General features: G+C 34.0%; 3 protein-coding genes and 1 non-coding gene across 4 annotated transcripts; 1 reads left to right on the top strand and 3 right to left on the bottom strand.

Moving 5' to 3' along the window:
* Positions 1 to 507: 507 nt before the first annotated feature.
* Positions 508 to 615, bottom strand: LOC149515473 (U6 spliceosomal RNA). The gene has a single exon (XR_016327194.1). It is a non-coding gene; the product is annotated as a U6 spliceosomal RNA (small nuclear RNA).
* Positions 616 to 1,386: 771 nt separating this feature from the next.
* LOC111304248 (gamma-glutamyl peptidase 5-like) lies at positions 1,387 to 2,723 on the top strand. The gene is made up of 3 exons (XM_022900780.2): positions 1,387 to 1,865; positions 1,941 to 2,276; positions 2,390 to 2,723. The coding sequence occupies exons 1-3, from the start codon at positions 1,542 to 1,544 to the stop codon at positions 2,510 to 2,512; spliced, it is 783 nt and encodes a 260-aa protein (XP_022756515.2). The 5' UTR covers positions 1,387 to 1,541; the 3' UTR covers positions 2,513 to 2,723.
* A 2,451-nt stretch (positions 2,724 to 5,174) lies between these two features.
* Positions 5,175 to 7,805, bottom strand: LOC111304247 (uncharacterized). Its single transcript, XM_089742303.1, has 7 exons — positions 7,533 to 7,805; positions 7,350 to 7,432; positions 7,192 to 7,200; positions 7,009 to 7,097; positions 6,701 to 6,923; positions 6,327 to 6,403; positions 5,175 to 5,349 (listed from the first exon to the last, which is right to left on the bottom strand). The coding sequence occupies exons 1-7, from the start codon at positions 7,697 to 7,699 to the stop codon at positions 5,305 to 5,307; spliced, it is 693 nt and encodes a 230-aa protein (XP_089598429.1). The 5' UTR covers positions 7,700 to 7,805; the 3' UTR covers positions 5,175 to 5,304.
* Positions 7,806 to 8,872: 1,067 nt separating this feature from the next.
* On the bottom strand, positions 8,873 to 21,536 carry LOC111303388 (protein REDUCED CHLOROPLAST COVERAGE 2-like). Its single transcript, XM_089742302.1, has 23 exons — positions 21,096 to 21,536; positions 20,852 to 20,913; positions 20,624 to 20,716; positions 20,124 to 20,196; positions 19,728 to 20,027; positions 19,572 to 19,636; positions 19,331 to 19,462; positions 19,006 to 19,047; positions 18,366 to 18,890; positions 18,118 to 18,275; positions 17,349 to 17,862; positions 17,065 to 17,127; positions 16,876 to 16,977; positions 15,641 to 15,961; positions 15,463 to 15,555; positions 15,265 to 15,366; positions 15,078 to 15,182; positions 14,608 to 14,741; positions 13,502 to 13,685; positions 13,133 to 13,264; positions 12,932 to 13,044; positions 11,801 to 11,879; positions 8,873 to 11,708 (listed from the first exon to the last, which is right to left on the bottom strand). The coding sequence occupies exons 1-23, from the start codon at positions 21,166 to 21,168 to the stop codon at positions 9,924 to 9,926; spliced, it is 5,250 nt and encodes a 1,749-aa protein (XP_089598428.1). The 5' UTR covers positions 21,169 to 21,536; the 3' UTR covers positions 8,873 to 9,923.
* Positions 21,537 to 22,255: the final 719 nt, after the last annotated feature.

The raw sequence follows: 22,255 nt of genomic DNA, 5'->3' as shown, positions 1-22,255 counted from the left end.
TAAAAAATTTAGTTGTTTAATTGAACTGACCGAACCAATTTTGGTTGGTTCAATTATGATTGGTTATTTAAAAATTTTTAATTGATTCGATTATTTATTGAATGAAAATTGATTAATTTAGTTATTAATTTTTTCAAATTGAACTAACCAAATAGATCAAGTATTCACCTTTAAATAAATGGAAGCAATTAGACAAATGATATATGAGAGAAAAAAATCAAGTTGCAACTTGCAAAGCATATGTTCTAGATAATTTGGTTTCGAAGTTGATTTATGACATTAACTATATCGAGGCAAAATCTCGATGTTTGATTAATAATTGAGTTGTTTTATGTTTTCGTAGCTTGTAACGCTTTAATCCTATATCGAGATGTTTTAAAGATCTGTTATAATATATAGAGAGATTTAAATATAAACTTGTGAGATATTTTTTATGAGATAAAATCATGAAACCTTCAGGTTAAAGTGAACAATGACTCGTAAATTAAGTACGGGTCTCTACAAATAAAAATTTTAGACAATTTCTTGATTTGTGTGTGTCATCCTTATGTAATGGCCATGCTAATCTTTTCTGTTTTGTTCCAATTTTATCGAATATACACAAATCCATCGAATCACATCAAATATTAGACAAGCTTAACCCTCTAAGTGTTCTAGTTGACAAAGTGACCCTAGGACGAATTTTTAACGTGCTTGGAGAGCCCATTAATAATTTAGGTTCTATAGATACTCATACAACATCCCCTATTCATCTAGAAATAACTCTCATCGTATAGCATTTGGCTCTCGTTCGATTGGTAATTGCTTTGAGACTATTTGTAGAGATTCACACCTAACATAGGTATTATTCATTTTAATTCAAAAGTTTTATAGTTTTATTCTATAAAAGATGTTTCATAAATTTGAATTTAAATCTCTACATATATATCATAATAGATTTTCAAAATATCTTGATATAAGATTAGGGTATTACAAGCCTAATGTTGAATTTGTCTTAATTCTAAAGTGCCATGAAGGAATTTGAATGTTGAATTTGCCTTAATTATCAAGTGTCACGGAGGAATTTAATTTGAACCTTTTGGACGGCTCTAAGAATGTGATACGGTAGCACCGTCCTTGACAAACACGTGAATCTCTTGCCTAGCAACCAATGGAACTGGAATGCTCTAAAATCGTACGTGTCTCCAAAGTCCAAACGAATCTGTCAAAATCCACACAGAATTTAAACCATGCAACCCTTATTGTCAAATTGTTGTTTTTATTTAATTTTCAATAATCTAGAATCGAATGTTAATTCCGTTAGATTTTGCAGTCATTTGAAGTGATATTTAATAGATTTAACTTCGAATGACAATATTAAAATCTTTCATAAAAACATGTCGCATGTAAATATTTCCAAGTCCTTACTCAAATTCTATATAAAGCCCCTCTTTCCTCCCTCAATCTTCGACTTTACATAATAGATATCATCCTGAATTTCCGAATTTAAAATTCTGATACCGTACAAATATTGAAGAAGTTTTAGCTGTTGGCTGATAGAAATGAAGCTGATTACAGCTAGAGAAAGAAGATATGCTCTTTTGCTGGCAGCCAGGGACTCTGAGTATGCGAAGAAAGTGTACGGGGGTTATTTCAATGTGTTTGTTGCAGCTTTTGGAGAAGGAGGAGAAAAATGGGACTTGTTCAGGGTTGTTGATGGAGAATTCCCTGACATGAATGAACTCCACAAATATGATGGATTTGTGGTCAGTGGCAGTCCCTATGATGCTTATGGAAATGACTACTGGATTCTTAAGCTTTGCTTCCTGTTGCAAACACTTGATGCCATGGAGAAGAAGGTTCTTGGGATCTGCTTTGGCCATCAGGTACCAAATTTCCATGGTCAGTTTTCTCTGTAATTTCAACAATCTCTACATTCCATGTTTCTTTTTTTCCCACAGGTTTTGTGCAGGTCATTGGGGGGAAAAGTTGGGAAAGCGTGCACAGGATGGGATATTGGGCTGAGGAAAGTAGAAATTGTGAAAGATATGTCAGTACCCAGCTTCCTGGAAGACTGCTTGGATGAAATACCCTCTTCTCTGTCTATTATAGAGTGCCACCAGGATGAGGTATGGGAGGTCCCAATGGGAGCTGAAGTGATAGCATTCTCAGACAAGACAGGTGTGGAAATGTTCGCAATTGATCAACACATTCTCGGCATTCAAGGCCACCCTGAGTACACCAAGGACATCCTATACAACCTCATCGATCGCCTTGTCAATAACAATTCCATTGAGGTAACCCCTGGCAGCTCCATTCTCCTCAATTCCGATCACATTACAACTCTTCTTCTTCTTCTTCATTATTTGTCCTCATTTTGCCTGTTTGTTTTGATGCTGGTTGAATACAGAATGACTTTGCTGAGAACGCCAAAGCTGGATTAGAGATAGCTGAACCTGACAGGAAATGCTGGGAAAAGATATGCAGGAATTTTCTTACGGGAAGACAGAATTCCACCTTTTCTTATCTTTGATTTGTTGGAATGTTCTAAAATCAAGTTTCTTGGAACAAAGTTCCATGTACTTTGGGTGCCTTCTTTTTTTTTTTTGGACATAAATCGAAGTGAAATTTATTGCTCACCCTTAGAAGTTTCTGCCACATTTGGTGATGTAAGGTCCTCAAAATTGAGGGAAAATATACAGCTCGTTGCCCAATGGACAAACAACTAATAAATCAAAACAATTAAAGTGATTCGATATTTTTGCCTGTAATTTTTTTTTTTAACTTTTGGGTATTTGATATTATAAATTCAATTTTTTTTATAATTTTCATATACAATACCTTTTATTTTTAAAAGTGAAAAATATAAAAAAAATCAATTTAAAATATTAAATAAGTTGGAGTATTAGGTTTAGACTTGTTTATATGTTTTGTTGACCTCGAACCTTGAATAAAAATTTTTAAGTTGGAAAGGACCTGTAATATTATTTAATTATTAAAAAATATTTTTTATTTAATTTTAATTTTTAAATATATTTTAAAATATTAACATAAAAATAATTTTTTGGTAACTCATGCTTGACCTAATAATTGTTATTCTCTTTAAAAAAAAAAATGAGGTTTAAGATTCAAAAATCTTGCATTTTTTGTACCTTCCATATAACAAAAAACCAAATTTAAATTTTTTCGGCATATATAAATATAATAGAATTTATATTTAATACATTTTTAATATATAAATTTTATACATTATAATTAAATGACGACATTTAATTAATAAAAAAATTTAAAAATCAAATTTTTATATATTTATATATGTACACTAATAATTTATCAAATATAAAATTATTTATATAATATATAATATTGGAGGGTTTGTATAGGTTTGTCCAATCCATTATTTGTTTAATATAAAAATTTAAGAAAAATTAAATAATTAAAATCCAAAAAATTTTAAGGAAATAAATTACAAGACTTGGATTCAGGTTTTAAAAAAAAATTATGAGATCAATTTAATCAAGATGATTGCATAATATATATACAATCATGTGATGTAATAAATTTGATAGAGTAATGAAAGGCTCACTGCTTAGGATAGTGTGCTCGATGTGGACATATGGATCAGGCGGCTACGATTTAAACTTGAATTTTGGGTAGCCGTTGGAGTGTTGGCACGTGGATGAACTGGAGACGTTGATTGTCTATTGGACCTTTTGTTTGATAAAAATTTACATGGGCCTGACCCAAAAGTCTCTTTTGATCGGACCTCAATGAACTTATACTTTGGGTTAGTACGGTCTAATGTTCCATCCAATCCAATATTTTAAATTATACTATTATTATGTTATTTTTTATTTTTTAGAAAATAAATTGAATTTGGTTCCTCGATTTGTAAATTTTATATATTTTTAATTTTTTTTCTTTTTTTTAATAAAATTTAATAAAAAATACAATTCAATTAAAATAATTATTATTTTAGTTTATAAATTGAAATCTAAATCCAAACAAAATAGAATAAAAACAAAAACTGATCACTACATCATTTTCATCATCGTTATTATTATAAAGTTGTCATAATATATGCAATCTATGTGACTGTTTTGATCAAATTATTACTTTGATTGAAAATGAAATTTTGTCAATATAAATTTGTTCAAAATTCGATTGATTTTTTTCTTTTGTCATATAGTTGAAATTTCTCATTAAATTAATTCACATTTTCTTTGCATATTCGTTTGCGGCTGCCAAGTGGCTTATTGATTTTGATGGATGATTGTGATATTGGATTAATGCATTAATCATATATATTTCTCTTTGGAAAATGATGCTTATAATCACCAACTGGCTGGGCAAATACAGACAATGATCGAGAAATATTGATTTCTTATTGATAGAAAAAAAATCTTAAATGCAAATGTTTATTTTCTTCTCCAATCTACAAGAAATGAACCAAATATATTGATCAGCCGCCATGTCTGTCCACTTCGTACCCTGCATGGAGCAAAGCTATATGTTTTCTTGTCATCTAATCTTCCTAGCCTTTTTCCTCCCTTTGCAATAACTGTTTAATTTCTAGACCAAGTCAAATCCAAAATCTTATCACCGGCCTTGCCCTTTTGCACATTTTTTCCCTTTTATATAGGCGACCGCAGTTTAAAAATAGAGAAAGAGATTTTGAATCTGCAAAATACTAGATGAATAAATTGAGTTAAACTTTGAATTTATTTTTTTGTATATTTTTATTGGTTTATATATATGAATAATAAATGAAGAAAAGTTAAGAGACAAGTCATCCACAATGCACTAGAATTGGCTTGGTCTAGGCATCAAGGTCGCATTGGAACATTGGTGGGATGAACGAGTTGAGTTCACCAAAAATAATATCAGCACCTGCCTCTACGTAACTGCTCGAATATTGACATTCGAAGTACGTTTGTATGTCTTCAGGAAAGCTGCATTGCATTGGTTCCGATACCAGTGGTGTCAATTGGCAGTGATCTTCAGCCGATGTCATCTCCATCATCTCCTTGAATTTTGAAGATTGAAGAAGAAGCCCTAGGGCTGATGTGGCATTCACAGGCCGTGGTTGAGTCAGCACGGTTTCATTAGGGACACTGGAGGCTTGCAGCTGCTGGTTATTGTTGCCAAAGAAGCTTAGGTTAAGCTCTTGATTAGGGTTTGGTGTTACTGTTGAAGTTGTTGCAGTAATAGTGTCGATATTAGGGCTATGGTTAGGGTTACTGTCAGCATTGGTTTGATTAGGCTTAAGCCATTTGATGTAGCGGCTTAAATCAAAGTTTGTGACAGCATTTAATCCCCGGTACTCTATTGCAGCCATATCGTAAGCGGTGGCAGCTTCTTCCTGGGTAGCTGCAAAAGTCAATGAACAGACCATTGGAGGATTATTTTGCAGTGAGAATAGCCTAAAAATGACTCATTTCTAAATAAAATAATGGAGGGTAGGTTGAAACTTTGTTCACTTGTATTTAGATAGCATTAACACAATTGTTAAAGTTGCTGGACCATCCTACTAAATTGACTTTAATCCTTCTCCAATAACTCAATATTTATCTGTTAGACAATTGGGCATCCATCCATGCCCTGACTGCCATGGAAACTATAACAAAGTAGCAAACATATATATATATATATATATGTATATTTATTTATTTATGCTTGGCCAAAGAAACAGATTTCAGATATGGTTAAAGCTTCATAAGTTTCATAAGTTTTTTGTCAGCAATGAATTCAGGATATTTTTTAGGGTATTTAATTATATAATATATATAAAAAAATTGTCGGATTTATTAATTATGTCGATGCAAAAGATAATTAGAGAAAAATTTTAGGGTGTTAAAAATTTTTTTCTTTTAATTAAACATTTTTGTTTTTCCATGAACACTATTTTTGAGTATGAACCCGCCCTTATTTCTAGTGTTTGTTTAACAACCTGAAATATTCTGATCAACTTACTTGTCCTTTTCAATCTTGCTTTTTGAGTATTTTAATCAATGAAGCTGAAAAAGTGAGCTAGCCTTTCTTATTGGGTAGGATTATGAATGAGTGATGGGGCATTCATGTCTATAGTTGAATGTCCATTACACAAACGCCATAAGCTTTGAAAGAAATGGGCAAAAAGAAAAGTGTTAAATCCATCTAGGACCAGAATAGTTATAGATACATTTTGTACTCAGATAGAACTTAAGTCTAAGCTTTTTTAACCTTTTTCTCTTTGATTTTTCTTTCGGGTTTTTTGCTTCTTACATAACATTTGGCAGAGGCTAGCTTGCTTTGGAATCAGTAAAAGGAAGAAAAAGACAGAAAAGAAGAAACAAGGGAGTTAATACCATATGTCCCAAGATAGAGGTATTTGTTGCCAAACACTCTGCCAATGCGAGCCTCCCATCTCCCATTGTGATGATGTCTGTTCATTGACATTGAAAAACAACTAAATAAGACAAATTTGGTAATAAATTAAAAGAATGTTGCATTTGGGATGTAGATGACCAGAAAGATTTTAACTAAGATGCTGCAAATCCACTAGGTACGTACTACTATAGCTTTGTAGATGCAGGAGGTATAGCCATGCACATATATATATATATATATATATATATATGCCCCGATGTAAGTTTTTCAATAAAATTGTTTGTTAAGAGCCTGGTTGCTCTAACAATTTAAAGCTTTCACTCACAAAAGATGAAAATGTTGACATAAATACCTAGCAACACCTCTATATTTCGAAACTCCGCGAGAGAAACCACTGGATTTCCTGCAAATTCAAGACCAAAAACATTATTATAACTCAATGCACATAAACATATCATAAGCAGTACTGTAGGAAGCTCATCAGTCATTGATCGATCTCGCCTTCTCAATGATCCAATATACTCTTCTCTTGACTGATCTTCCATTTCTTTCAATTCCTTCTGGTATGTTGATAACTGCATTGTTAATGTTGAATAAGTTTCTTTCTTCAATCTTCCTAATAAAAGGCACAGTGCTGATGAAAATAAACCATAAAATTACCGGAAAGTTAAGAATGGTATCTTGACCCCAATATTTGAGTGCTGCTAAATCATAAGCATGTGCTGCAGCTTCTTCATCATCATAAGCACCTGAAAAAGCAATAAATTTCCCAAATGTGAGGTAAAAGAAAAACCCAGTACAAAAACAGCATTAAAAAATCCTCTGAAAGTAATAGTTAATTACCAAGGTAGACTGTATTTTGAGTATGAATAGCAGCAGCAAACCACAACAGCACCAGCGACCATGAAGGAAGAGAAAAAGAAATCAATAAACTCTCTGCTCCTTATATAACTGATCAAGTAAGATCAATAAGAAAAGAAAACAGAAAAAGGGTAATGAACCTTGGCGTCCTTTCTTGTTTTGTGATTCATTCCAGCAATTCTTGTCCCAGAGATGAGCTTCATATCGACCTGTCCACCGATGCCTGAAACAATCAGCATCATGCAAGCGATCAGGTAACTGAAATCAAGATACATATATATATCAAGAAAATTCAACGTAATTTTATAACTAATATGACTTGCCTAGTGACCCCTCGATAAATTGAGCTACGTTGAGGAGGTGAATCCCTTTGAACACTTCTCCTAGTTCTCTTCACCTTAGTAACACCATTACTTGTAGTGTTACTGAAATTGTTATTAATATTACTTTGTCCATTGTTTTTCTGGTTCTGCTGTGATAATTTCGCCATGAAAAACCTTGTTCAGCTACGTACGTCAAGGCAAAGAAGATGAAAATGTTAAACGTGATAAAAAAAAGTGGAAAACAGATATGACTGAGTCCTCCAATGAAGAGGGTTTTAAAGGGGTGATGAGAAGAGAGGTAAAAAAAAATTATATGGGTTTGGAAGATTGTGTCCTGGCAAATTACAGATAGCCGGCTACACAAAAAATTTGGTTTATTGCCGTCTTTAACCGGCTCGAGGTCCCTTTCTTCCTTGTCTTACCTAACTTTGTGCTATTTCCATCGCGTATTCAAGGCTGTAAATGATGAGTTTTTAGCATTTTCTCCTACTGATTATAGTCTGAAGGCAATCCCCTTTATTCACTCGACTCGTTTTCTATCTCTTAAATAATTTCCCTTTGCTGTGTTGATACTGTCACCTTTGTTTATTTTTAATTGAATTAGATTTTATTTTCATGAAACGCGTGGAAGCTGATTTGTTTTTGTACAAAAAATAAGACAACGTTTCAATTCAGTTTAGCTGTATTTGGAAAAGTAGTATAGTAAGACAAAAATATATATATTTTGAGATTCTTTTTATTACTAGTTTTAAAAAAAATCATAATTATCCGATAGAATAAAGATTATAAAAGTTAAATTTTGATTTAAATTTTAGATTTTTTTTAAAATTTAAAACTATTCGAATTTAACTAATGATCACGTGAATTAAAAATCAACACTCTACAACAAATTACATATGATAAATGTCATATATTAAAAATGATAATATAAATCAATTAAACTAAACTAAACCCTAAATTCATTTTATTTTCCATTCACTAATAATTCACTTTATCAATTGTTGTTTGTATGTATCAATTGATTAATTTTGACGTGACGAAATAATACTTCGTTAATTAAATTATTATAGTTTCGATATCTGTAAATGTATATTAATTAAGTTTGTCAAAAGACTTTTCCCTCTTAGCCTAAGTGATTAAGAAACTGATTGAAAGTTACGTAGACGTGAATTTGACCCTATCATCCCTTCTTTTTCTTTTGTAAGAGCACTAACTTTCCTTTGCAATAAAAAAAAAAATTTAAGTTTGCCAGAATGTTTTCTAGATATAATTCCTCTAAAAATGCAATAAAGCTAGAGCATTTTGGATCACATATAGCAGTATAACTTTATACTAAATAGTTCTAGCTACGATTAATTGCAGACTGCCTTCATTAATCTATAAGTGACCATTAATTTTTAAACGTACAATTTCTTACCTCTATTACTTCAAATTAAATACTATAACCATATTAAATGTAGATCCTGTACATGAGGTTTATCTATGAAGTAATCTAACTCTGAATTGATCTTGGTTTAGCATGTACCAGGGGGCCTGCCTTCTGCTGTCCCTTTCAGATCAAATCAAATAGATTTAAGCATGCCAAGCAAGAGAATGATTTCCAGCAGAGCTTTTGCCTTTGTTTTTCAGCTTAGCCCACTGAAAGTCCTGATGCTAGTCACCAACTGGTCTCAGAAGGCCACAATGTTGCAGGACCTGAGCCCAAATTAGTTTGGGAAAGAATTAAGGTTAAGAAGGGTTGATCACGAGATTCAACATCCACATTGCAAAGGAAGCAAACAAAAACTGACTTCACTGCTCCAAAAGTTAATCCTCTGCTTTGCTGTAAGTCTATCAAGAATTGCCATCCGAGCTATCACCGAATGCCTAAGGATATCATTTATTTGTGAAGTTCATCTTTTTAAGGCATTCTGTATACTTAACAAAATTAATTTAAAACTTTGTTCACTTAAATCATCTGTTCTTTCAAAAACCTGGCAAAATAAACTTTCCCCATCCTTTTTGCCAGTCCCAAGTGGCTCTGCATTGTTAATCACTACTTGTCCCTTGTAACTCTAGTGCTACACAACCCTTGACTACGAACAAATCAATTAGTATCCAAAAATGATCTTGTTTTCTTCAACCTGTAGCCTCAAGAATCTCAGCTTCAGCATCGCTGTAATCTCCCCAACACTTAATCAATTTTGCATCAACTTGTATTTTACTGCAAGCTTCTTTTGCCGCAGTAACACCACCAGTCAAAAGAACCACATCTAGCTTTCCTTCATTTTCAAGAAGCTTGTTTTCATTGTCTAAAGATTGACCTTTGGTGCTTTCTGCTCAATTGATTGGTTTTCACCTTCAAATTCTATGGAGAACTCTCCGGAGTCTGCTCTGCTACTGCTTCAAATATCAACGGTTACAACAGCTGCTGATTCCACTGATCCTATTGCAGTTGTGAGTCAGAGGAACAACATTTGGTGTCATTGGGGACACGGGATAACCAGTTGGTGAAATTGGCATGCCATTTGCTGAAGCCAAAAATCCATTTGGAGATATAGGGTAGACATTGGGAACCACCCAAGGTTGGCCAGGTACAAACTCAGCTACATGTGGGTTCATTATTCTTGGAGGACTGTAGTGGTTCCCTTCTCCAGAATGTTCACTGCTGTGGTAGCTAAAGTTATTGCATGGAACCTGATTTCTGGATCTGTTATAACCTCCAGAGAGCCTAGGTCCATATGGCATGCTACCTGTCGCAGATTGATGAGATGATCTACGGACAGAGTTGACTTGAAGTATTGGAGGTATATTCACTGGTGGGGGCAGGATTCCTCCATGATCCTTGAAACAAGGAACTATAACTGAGCTAAAAACTAGATTTATGGATGGCCTAAATGGGGGTGCAGCTGCAGAAAGTTTTTTTGTTGTCTCTTTACCAATTTCTGCTTCATCTTGCTTTTCTCCTTCAGTTGGAAACTGCTTAACACTAACTTCACCACCAGGTAGCTCCAGAGGATCTTCATTTAAAACTTTTCCTGTGGCAATAGAGACCTCTTTCTCTGGCGACTGAGCTGTTTTTTCAGTTACAACAACCAAAGGTTCTGAGTTGGAACATGTAACTTGCCATTTGTCTAAAGATTCGATTTCCAATGCTTCAATTTTTGAACGAACACTAATTGACTCCTTGCAAAAATCAGAATGTGAAAATCCATTTGCAGCTTCTGTTTTTGTGGTTTCAACATCACTTCTGACTTCTATTGTCCCAGCTTCTATTTTTATGTCTTCAATTGCAGTGCCCTTTTTTTCTGTCAAAGCTTCTATCATCACTGATTCCCTTGTCTGCACTTTTATTTCTTCATTGGCAGTGCTTTTCACTTCTGTCTCAGAACCTAGAAACTCTTTCTCTCCAGTGGCTTTCGGAACTTCTTCCCCAGTGACCATTAGTGTTGCCACATCCCTAGGTGTGACATCTGGTTCTGCAGTCTCTTGGCTTTCCTGAGCATTTTGTTCTGGGAGAGGATTTCCTTTTGGCAACTGCTGTGCCACTGCCTTTACAATTGTCCCAGGTGGAGCCAAAGCAACTTCCTTGTAGGAGAATTTCTTCCCAGTTGCCTGCACACTGATTGGAGTTGATACTTGTGTAGGCTTGGAAACTTGATCAGTTAAAGCGTGTCTAGTAGGGGCTGATTTTGGGTTTACCAGTTTCTCCACTCCGCCGGCTGAGCTGCTTGGATTATTTAGCTTTGGATGGGAGCTTGAACTTCTAACAAACTTTTTCGAAGCAGGAAGACTAGGTCTGGCTGAAGCAGTAGGTTCATTACGGTTTGTTCTTGGAGATGTGAAATTACTGGGCTTTCCCCAGTATCTTGAGGTTTGGGACACATTCATCAAATTTGTATTCGGTTTGGCTAGGCTTGGCCTCCTTGAAGCGGAAGATTTACGAGCTGTAGGTGAACGACCTTTAGGAACAGATTCTTGCCATCCTTCATCAGAGGTGTCATCCTGTTTTTGGCCAACATATTTAATCAGCACTGGTTTATCTGGTAGAAGCGTATCAGGTTCCATGAATTGATCTTCAGATTCTTTTTCCTTATCACTCGAATTCTCCATAAAAGGATAAGTTGGTGATGAAATCTCATCATTCTGATATTCATCTGAGACTGTCTCCCAGTTTCGGGCTGGTTTGCCCTTAATCTGTTTGTTGAATAGAAACTTTGCTTAGATCCATTGTCAATGAAGATGATAAGCAACCAAAAGGACAGCAAGGGATTAGTTAGGTGACTAACCTTTGCACGGGTTTTCTTTTGGGCATCTCTTGCTTTTAGATCTGCATCTGAGGTTATATAATCCAAAAGGTCCAATACACTGGTCCAAATGGGAAACTATTGTAAATAATTCTTACCAACACAACAATAAAACAGAAGATGTGCGTAAAAACAAGGTGACTTCACAATTAAATTTACCTCTAAGGGTTAATGTCATGAATGACCCTAAACTATAGTGAAATATTCAATGTGATACTCGAATTAAGAATTTCTTAACTAATGTGCGTACTTGGAGGGTTGTTTGTCTGCCACATGTTATCATTTGAAACTAGCCATATTAGGAATAGGTAACACATTATTTAATAGATTTATAGTTCAGATACCAAATTACAGATTTTCAAAGTTTAGGTATCACATTAAGCATTTTATCATAGTTTAGGGACCATTCATGACATTAACCCTATCTCAAATATAAGAGGTTTCCTTGGAGAAAATCACATTGATGTACAGCAATTTTAACAACATACAAGCCAACTAAAAATTAAGTAAAGTTTTGCGCCTACAGTTCAAAATTTTGAATTGTTTTGAATTGGATAGCAAATAATAAAGGGATAATACCCCATTTAACCTCTGAACTATCGCACTTTTTTCTAATGTGGTACCTAAACAAAAGAAATTTCTAATCAAGTATCTAAACTTTATTTCCATGTATTAAGTTGCCCCAATCCTTTAACACAGTTAGAATAACGATGATGTGGCATTTAAATGCTACTGTGAATGACACGTGGCTGCCATGTGGTTTAAGATGTAGCTGTTACGTATCATTTTTTAAAATAAAAGTTTTAAAAATAGAATTTCTAAGAAAAAAGCTTTTTATTTTTTATTTTTTAAAAATGCCACATGGCAGCCATGTGTCATCCACGTCAGCTTTTAAGAGCTACATCGGCATTATTCTAACAGTGTTAAAGGGTTGGGGCAATTTAATATACTAAAATAAAGTTTAGATACTTGATTAGAAATTTCTTAGTTTGGGTATTTGATTAGAAAATTATAATAGTTCAGGGGCCAAATGGGGTATTACCCAATAATAAACTATCTATTGAACAACATGGACTGATATTCGAAGGTATTTGTTCTGCTTGTAGATTATACCTTAAATGGCCTTTGCTGGAGATTGATGAATCAGGCTTCGGAGTACCGTTACATGCAGCTTCCTGCTGCTCTAGAACCTTAGACTCAAAGTACTCAAGCCATGCAGCCGCATCCTACAGAAGACACAGTAAATGGATGTGAGGACCAAAATTCACTAGTACAATTCAGATTTAATCATAAAAATATCAAACATCAAATTACTTGTGTACGTAGGTCCTCAGACCCTAGTTTTGCCTGCAAAATCTGCAGTGTAGTTTGTTCATGCAGAACACTTATGGAGTAAGCTTCCACCAAAGAGAAAGCAATAGCAATGGCATGGTAGCTAGCAGCAGTCTGTAGAAGCCAGAAATTCATTAAACATGAACCTTAGTATTTCCAAGTCTACTTTCAGTTGAGTTCAGACCGAGATTTTTTTCTTTTTTGTATTTTTTATAGAAAGGAGCTCAACTTCATAATAAAAAATCCAGATTTTAAGTTTCAGCGAATACAGTATTCATTCAATCTAGTACATCTAATTAAATGATGAACAGACAGATTACTTTACTCTCAGTAGTTAATACGATAGTTTACCTGTATATGATCAGCTCCAAGTAGTCTTTGGTTGCATTTGAGAGCCTCATGGAGACATCTAAGAGCAACATGAACATTTCCCAAGCCTTCTTCCATCATTGCTACATTAATATAGCTGGCTGCCGTATTCGGATGAGATGGCCCACACGTTAAATGCAAAAGATACAATGCACGATTCACATACCTAGAATGAGAAAAAGACAAGATTGAAAGCCTTTAATATAGTATTCATTCAATGATGTTTATTGAGATTGAAAGTCATCCTACAAAGTACCCACAACACTCCTGCTAATCAATGTTCAAGTTTTCCTGCTAATCTCTACCCACAACACTCCTTGGGACACAAATGCCATCATTGGCAAGGCTAATCTTCATCAAATATTATTTTTATAAGGTATAAGTTCTATGATCACCATAAACATTGACATTTATGAAGTTTGCAATTATATAAAGATGGATATTTACGAATTTCATCATTATTAGCACCTAAACTCTTCAGGACATAGATAATGTTCCGAGAGAGTCTAAACGCAATTACATCTCAATTCTTAATGGGATATTAAATTTGATAAAACATATCATCATCCAGATGCTTCATGCTGAGTTTATATGAAACAATCACCTAGTTAACAATCGAGTATGACCATCGAGACCAGATTGCAGTCGATAACAGTTATCTCACTCAAAGCTGAAATTCTTGATGCTATTGACAAAGTTGTAAATTTGAACTTTTTACGACTATAAGAATTCTTAATCACCAAACAGAAAAAGGAAAAACAACTATCAACAACTATCAGCTTTTAACATAGTCATAAACTGAAGACAAACTATCATGCGGTCAAATATATGGCCTAATTCTGCAGCATTGGAAAACCATATGAACATGCATTTTCTATACAGTAAGTGCATAAGCATAACTCATTGTCTTACCTCTCCTGATCAATAGCATTCATTCTTTTGACATAGAAATCATAAAAAGGATTATCTCACCAGGAAAAATCCTTTCACTTTTCACAAAGGCTTAGAACTAATTTTTAATCTCAAAGTTAAAAACAAAGGGAGCTAAAGCAAACAACTACTTTAGTTAGAAATATATAATAGCATACTTCAAAGCTAATTCTGTATGTTGAAGGCGATAATAGAAGACACCTAGGTCCCCATAACTTTTCATCGTATCTGGGTGGTCAAGCCCAAGCTCTCTTTCATTTATATCCAATGCTTTCTGCTGATAAATGGTTGCCTAAATAATTGAAAACAGATCAGTATATTGCAAAACACTGAAAAAATTATTAATGCTAGATAGAAATCACGCAGAAGCATATGTCTAGCATGCACCAATCCTTGATTCAATACTTAAAAAATCAAATAAAGTAAATTTAAAAAAGGATATACCAAAGGTGCCAAAGAGAAAAAAATCCCAAAAATTAAAAGATGATTTCCACTTTATTCTATTTTATATCTTTTGATCAACAATGGATTTCAATAGCATTAAAAAATCTGAGTCATTAAGAAAGCAATGCAGATAAATTTGGTCATTTAATGCATGCATAGAAATGTTAACATATAAAGCAAATACCTGATTGAAGTCTCCAGTATGGTAAAGCACAACAGCCAGAAGACTGTATGCTCCTGCAGTCATTCGATGGTAAGGACCACAGACTGACACAAGTTTTGAAAGTGCCTTGAAAGTCAAAGTCAAATATGGTTCAGATGTCATTTACATTGCCATTTAGAACAGCATATAGAGAGATGCTTCTTCATACCTTAGTGCCATAATTGACTGCATCCTCCAATTTACCTTTATCCAGGGAAGTCTTAGATGATTCCAACAACATATGCCCATCTGCTGATGAACATGAAACATGCTGTGGGGAAGAAATAATGTCACCAAAGTCCAAAGCAAATCAGAATTGTAAAACAATTCATTGCCAGTTTTAAATGCTACTCAGTGGTTTATTTACCTTGTATACAGGGACCATGCTTATGATATCTGACTTCCTAAAAGGAGATGGATCATCCATATCATAGTCCCTAGGAACAAGCTCAAGCCCAACCTGAGAAATTATCGTTTCATTTAAAAAATGGAGATGGAGAAGCATTCATTCTAAGACTCCTCATACCATGGCAAGATGATTGTACCTTGAGGGACAGTCCACGAAGAATGGCAAACTTTCTCAAATCCTGGCGGCTTTCTGATTTCCATTGCCACCCAAACCTCTTTGAAAGGAAAGTTTCCACCCATCTCCATTTTAATTTATCATCATTAATAATATCTATGTCACCATTGTCAACTGATGGTGTCCCCAACAATATATTTAAACATGCTGCTATTGATACAGCCAAATCTTCAACACTATCAACTGCTGATACAACAGCATGTAACACGTGCTTGTAGGCTCGAACAACCATTGCATGTATACAGAGTAATTGCACATGAGGCAGCTTGTCTGCAAGCTCAACCTAAAATGATAGGAAAGAGAAAAAGATGGGGAAGAAGAGACCGTGGGGAGGGTTGTCAAATTTTCATCAGTCTTCTATAGTAGTCATTAATATGTAATAATATAGAAAGGCAAGATCCCTATCTGCTGTTCAACTTAAATGAGATCCAATACTATTCAAAAAGATTTTTCATTCAAAGATATTTTAGACAAAATAACACTAAAGACTATAATATCTAGTCAATTCTGCCCCCACTAATGCCAAACTGTTTTTTGTTCATAGTATACAAGTGATGTTAAAAGAAAAAAGAACAATGTTATTAAAGAGTGCAAGAACTATGTCCCCTCTACTATTACTAGAGGCATTACAGAGAGTATCAGACTGTCTTTTAAATGTATTAATTGCCACAAATAAGTTGAAAAAAATTACCAATGAAAAGTGAAAAATTCAAAACAAAATTCAGTAGAAAATTTTAGTAATGGGATAATAATAATGTTGGTCTTGGTCCTTTCAGCGGATATTGCTCAACAACTTCAAAAAGGTGAAAACAATGGAGACTCTACCTGTTTTCCTCTTTTCTTTCTTGGTCTTTTGAGGGTGGATTCATTTAGTTTAAAAGCGATTCCGATTCACTATTCAAAAGAAATTATATTTTCTTCAAACATATCTTACATGATGACCTAATTTTTCTCTGGCAATCCATTCTCCTGATCATAGCAATATATTTTTTATTATCATTTGGTTAACATACTTTCTAATAAAATGAAAGAAGAAAAATAATACTCTTATAAATTAGCTTTAATTAACTTGAAACGGGCATAAAGGTATGTATTACTTGGCTGGACTAGAAGTAACCGGAATAAGAAAGCTGATGAATTATATATATATATATATATATATATATATAAGAAGAAATAATGAGATGAATTACTTACCACACGCCCCAAGGAACGCATTTGCAAACCCCTTGTATGCATAAAATCTGTCAAAGTCCTTCCATCGACTGGTGAAAGTTCAAGGGAGCCAAAATCTGCCACCTAAAAGATTTCAAGTCACACCAACCAAATATATTAAGTCCCAAACATCTCTGAGAAAAAGGAAAAATTGATTGTTAAGGGACTAACCAGTTTTGAAAGAGCAGTATCGGCATAGTATTTATGTGCCATTTCAATCAACTCATCAAGAGACTGACAAATGAAATAACCATAGAAATATTAGCAACAAACTTAAAAAGTGAAAAGACGTACAAGCAACTACGTTTTTCTTTCTTAGATGAGAGAGAGAGAACTGCTTAATACATTAGAGTTTTACATGTTAACTTTTGGGTAAAGGGAATATGTAAATAAGTTCAAAGCCCATGGAAGGATCAAATTTGAGAAGTCATTCTTCTGGGAAAGTAGCAGGTAACCTTAAGGTGAAGGCCCGTTTCTGAGTCTTTTAGTCGCAAATATGCTTCTTCAGGAAGCAGTTTTTTCCACATCATTTCCATTTCCTCGTCTTGCTTCTCTGGTTCCTTCATATTACTGACTTCTGATTTCTTGTTCATATCAAGGTTGTTACCCGGAGAAACCTCCTTACTCTGTTCAGTTCTACCACCTTTGATAACTGTTTTCTTTTTATTCTCCTTTAGCAATTCACCTTGCTTTCCAAGACCCTTCATAGCAGGCTCAGGCTTAACATCAGCATTTTTCATAGACTCGGTTTTCCCAGAAGCCTGATTTTGAAGATGTTGCACCCAGCATGCTCCTAGCTCCCATCTGATAGACCTGGAGTTATTAGAGGGTTCATTCTGCAACTTCTGCAAGCTATCCTCTAACACTTTCCTCACCAAAACCCTAGCAGAATGCAAGTTCTCAAAATCCACACTCTGCGATCGCAGAGCTGACGCAGGTGTGGTTGACTTGTGCAATAGCATCCTTAGGCTGAAAGATATTTGTAAGAGATACACATTAATATCTGAAAATCCTATAGTGTAAGCTAGGGTCATAGATATGACTGCCACAACTGATTTTGAATACATCTGATTGTTTCACAACCATGTGCACATTTTCCTTTGTGTATGCATCCATACTTTGATTCTTTCTGTGTTTGTGCGTTATCGAGTATAGTGAGTGTGTAATATGTCTTTGTGTATACAATAAGAACTTGGTAATGAAATAGACATGAGATGAGCTGACCTATTCACATTTAAAGCATTGGCACCTCCTTCAGGCTGGTCCTCAATGTCAATGTCTTGAGGAATGGAATTCCCCTCCCAATTTATCTCAGCTGAAACTTTTACCATAGCTGTGTAGCCACAATGTCTAACAACCACAACACCTAAAGTAGAAGTATCCTACAAGACCAAAAAAAAGGTTAAGTCAGCAATACATCCCCACTTTCTTAGTTCACTATTGTAAACATTCAGCAAAAATAGTTCACTCACATGAACAATTGCACTCTCATCAGCAGTTATTCCTTTAAGTAAATTTCTACAAGAAAGCTCCTCTTGTGGCATTCCAAGAACCCAACTCCCATCATTTTTCCAATCCATTTTCACACTTGCATCAGGAACATCTCTTCTCACATTAATAATCAAATCTCCTACTTTTCCTTCATGCAAAATTGAAGCAGAAGGGTCACTTAAAGCATTCTGATTGGTTTCAATGATGTTCTTGATTGCTGCAACTGCTTTAAAAACTGAAACATCAACAAATAAACTGTGAAGCAGAAAAGCTTTCCTATCTCGTACTTGCCTCTCTTCTGCTGTTTTGCAAGGCATTGCAGCCAAAATTGGAAACTCTTTTGCCCATTGCCTATTGTCATGTTTACCATCTCTTCCTTGGCCACCTCCATTTCCTCCCCAGTTTTCATCTTCCAGCGGCAGTGGGGGAAAAGCTGGTGGGTTATCCACTACTATAGGAGGAACAACCCATGTATTCGCCCGAAAACGATAAGGAAGGTTGCCAAACTGAATTGTAAACGTAAAAATAAAATAAATAAAATAAAAAAGAACAAAATTGAATTTAAAACCATCTGGTGTTATTAATAACAAAATGCAGCAACTCTATAGAAAATTTACACACTTTGTTGTGCTCAGTGAAAGCTTTCATAAGAGCCCTGAATGCCTGCAAGGAAAATCAGAGTTGCTCAAAATGAATGCATTATGTGCTAAAAATTAAAACAAAATTACATTTTATAGAAAAAGTAAACATCTTCAAGGAGATACCTGATAGATAGAATACGGAAGTTTCAATTTAGAGGTATCAAGTTCGAATCTTAGAGAAAGTTGAGGTTCAAGCTTTTGGAAGGCTACATCAAGTCTTGTAGTCCAAGCCAAACAGGCCTTTACAGGTAAAAAAAATAAAGGAAAAAAAAAGCAGGAAAGAGAAGAGATGAAAAGGAACTTACAGCATCGAAGGCCCTGCTAATTTGCTGCAGAAGAGTGACCAGAGAGTGACAGAGAAGAGGGCGTTTTCCCGCCGGGTAAAAACCTTTCCGAGAAGCAACTATGGTCATCGGTTTCCCACTACAAACCCGAACCTACATTTTTTAGTTCGACCCAATAATCAAATCAAATTAGCCCCCATTTTCTAAATCCAAAATTTTAAAAAAATAAAATAATAAATTCAATTTAAAGAGTCACACTTACATCAATTTGGAAAAAGTCGTCTTCCGTTTTATCTTCCATGAATGGACGACTTGATCTTCTAATATCTGTAAACATGAAAAAACAAGAGAAGGATTTTAACTTTGGGAAAAAAAATAAAAGGAGTTTATAACTACAAAGGAAAAAAAAAAAACTTACATTGGATAAGAGGTGTGAGGTGAGAGAAAGAGAAGAAATCGTAGAACTGGCCAAGCCGCGGCGAAGGACACATAGACACCTCCGCCTCCGCCACCACGTCAATTTTTTCATTCGCCTTCGAGTTATCGGAAGATTCACTCCCATGGCTTGGACCGTTGTAGGCAGCAGCCGATTCCTTAGACCCTGGTTCTTTGGATACAGATCGAACAGCCGGTTTGAGAGAACCGAAGGAGTTTGTGCAGGCAACGATGTCGAGCAGTCGTCGGATTTGCCCGATCGCTAGATCCTCCGTGTAGTCCTCTTCACCAATTTGAATTTCTTTTGTAAGTTAAATTTTCAGGGGTAGGATGAGGAATGAAAATAAGAAAATCGTGACCGCTGGATTGTAACGGTTACCTTCAATAATGGACAGGTGGCAGGGTTTGAGAGAGACGATGTCAACAGAGTCCTTGAGTTGAGTTCCTCGTACCTGTATTAATTTAATTAAATAATAATTTTTTCTTTAAGCAAAGTTGACTTAATATAATAAGTAGCTAAATATTTTTTATTAAGTAATTTTAAAAATAATTTCTTAAATGCATTAAAAATTTTAATTTTTAAATAGTTTATTATCCTTTTTGCTTTTAAATAAAAAATAAAATTTATAATGTAAAACTGTATCACAAAAATTAATTCACTCATTATTATAAAATACAAGAAAATAAGAAAATATAAATTATTCTTTGAAGTTTTCTTCTATTTTGTTTTAAAATAATTTTAATTAAGAAAATTTTTTTATAAAATTATTCCGTTAATAACCACTCTTTGTGTTAGATGTTTTAGGACTAAAATTTTGCATAAAAAATTATTCACAGCAAAATATGTGATTTAAATAAAAACACAAAAAATATTTATACCTCGTGAGAAAAGGAAATGTTGGTCAAATGACATGTATCAACATGGACCGCTAAAAGCTTTCTCACATCCAAGATCCTGTCCGTAGATATCCCCTGCATAAATGCGACAAAAGTACATTTTATTCTGCATTTTGCAAGAAAATTTATGAACCAAAATTAAGGCATAAATATGTTACTTATAATTTAAACTAACAATTAATTGATAGAATGGAGGGGATGGATTGATACCTTGAGAGTGACTTGGGATTCTTCAGGTGTTTGGACTATAATTTCAATTACAGTCGGCAAAACTGTGGAGAAAATGGAGCAAATAAAAGCAAAGGGATTGAAATAAAGTTTCTGTACTTTTGATATTGACAACAAAATGGAAGAAGCAAGAAAATATTTTCCTGGGTTTTCCTTCATTTTCTTGGCAACCAAATGGAAGTAAAGATGTAGAAGAAGAAATGGAAAGAACAAGAGCAAATAGTACCTTTCTCTTCTTTCTTCTTCTTCTTCTCTCCCTTGGCTTTGTGTGGTTTTGTCTTGCCTGTCTTGGGAGCCATTTGTGCACCAGAAGTGTAGGATTGGCTATAAAGATGGAACCGTTTGAATGCTTCAATTGGTGTGATTCTTTGACGATAACAACTATGACCCAGATTAAATTTGAGAGTGGACAGCAAAAAACTCAAAGTTCGAATGTAAATGAACAGATAAAAAAGGCAAAACAAAAGCGAAGAAACTGCTGAAAGAAGCTCAAGCAAAAAACAATACGCCTGTAGTAATGAAAACTAGATCTTTGAAATGAAAAGATGAGATGTTCTGATTATGATTTTTTGTTTATTTTATTATGTTTAAATGGTGAAGAAATAAGAGGGACTTGTGTCAGATAATGATATTTTTTCAGGGGAAAACTAAAAAGTGCAAGTGAAACAAAGGAAATTAAGAAGGAAAAGCTGGGGACAAGAGGGAGAGAATGACAAAGATAGGAGAGGAGAAATTGTTGTGAATGTATGGGAAAAAGTTATAGAGAGACAAAGGGGAAAGAAAGAGAGATGAATAGAATAAGCTGATAAGGTAAAGCTAACTCGAATGGAAAGGTTAGCAATTAAGATTTTTTACCTTGATTTCTAAATGTATATATCATTGAATTAAATTATTTTAAATTTAAATTTAATTTGTTTGTATTATAAAAAATTCAAATAATTTCAGTTTTGAATCATTTCTATTTCAAATTGTTTAAATTTGATTTTCAATTAATTTAACATATGAATTTTTCAATTTCAATTGTTTAGATTTTGGAAGGTAAAAGCAGCCAATAGAGGGATTTATCACCGTTTTGGTTGTGTGAATTTTCAAACCAATGGTTGCATGACACGTTGATTACTCCTATATATATAGACACCTACTGAATCTTAACTTTTGAAAGCAATAATGCTGAAAGTCAAGAGATTGTAGTTAGGGTTGGTAAAATATTCGGTTTCGATTCGACTTCTTATAAATTTTTATTTTTAATTAGATTTTGACTTAGGTCGAATTGGTATTTTTTAAAAAATAAATTGGAATTGGGTTTTATGTAAATTTGTTTTGATTCACTATAGCATGTATATTATTTTTTATTTAATTTTTTTATTTTTATATTTATATTAAAAA

This window comes from Durio zibethinus, chromosome 13, assembly GCF_047325235.1.
Source record: "Durio zibethinus cultivar Kanyao isolate XHJ-2024 chromosome 13, ASM4732523v1, whole genome shotgun sequence".
NCBI classification, from domain to species: Eukaryota; Viridiplantae; Streptophyta; class Magnoliopsida; order Malvales; family Malvaceae; genus Durio; species Durio zibethinus.
The sequence above is the reverse complement of the archived record's forward strand: the minus strand, read 5'-3'. Positions and strand labels throughout refer to the sequence as shown.

What these genes read in the sequence shown, in the direction of transcription:
- LOC111304248 (XM_022900780.2), top strand. Translation starts at nt 1,542, where the DNA reads ATGAAGCTGATTACAGCTAGAGAAAGAAGATATGCTCTTTTGCTGGCA. An exon ending in GGATCTGCTTTGGCCATCAG is followed by an intron (nt 1,866 to 1,940) that starts GTACCAAATTTC and finishes TTTTTCCCACAG; the next exon opens with GTTTTGTGCAGGTCATTGGG. An exon ending in TCAATAACAATTCCATTGAG is followed by an intron (nt 2,277 to 2,389) that starts GTAACCCCTGGC and finishes GGTTGAATACAG; the next exon opens with AATGACTTTGCTGAGAACGC.
- LOC111304247 (XM_089742303.1), bottom strand. Translation starts at nt 7,699, where the DNA reads ATGGCGAAATTATCACAGCAGAACCAGAAAAACAATGGACAAAGTAAT. An exon ending in AAATATAGAGGTGTTGCTAG is followed by an intron (nt 6,404 to 6,700) that starts GTATTTATGTCA and finishes GTCAATGAACAG; the next exon opens with ACATCATCACAATGGGAGAT. An exon ending in CCTCTATCTTGGGACATATG is followed by an intron (nt 5,350 to 6,326) that starts GTATTAACTCCC and finishes TGACTTTTGCAG; the next exon opens with CTACCCAGGAAGAAGCTGCC.
- LOC111303388 (XM_089742302.1), bottom strand. Translation starts at nt 21,168, where the DNA reads ATGGCTCCCAAGACAGGCAAGACAAAACCACACAAAGCCAAGGGAGAG. An exon ending in CCTCACACCTCTTATCCAAT is followed by an intron (nt 19,637 to 19,727) that starts GTAAGTTTTTTT and finishes TCATGTTTACAG; the next exon opens with ATATTAGAAGATCAAGTCGT. An exon ending in AAAAGAAAACCCGTGCAAAG is followed by an intron (nt 11,709 to 11,800) that starts GTTAGTCACCTA and finishes TTCAACAAACAG; the next exon opens with ATTAAGGGCAAACCAGCCCG.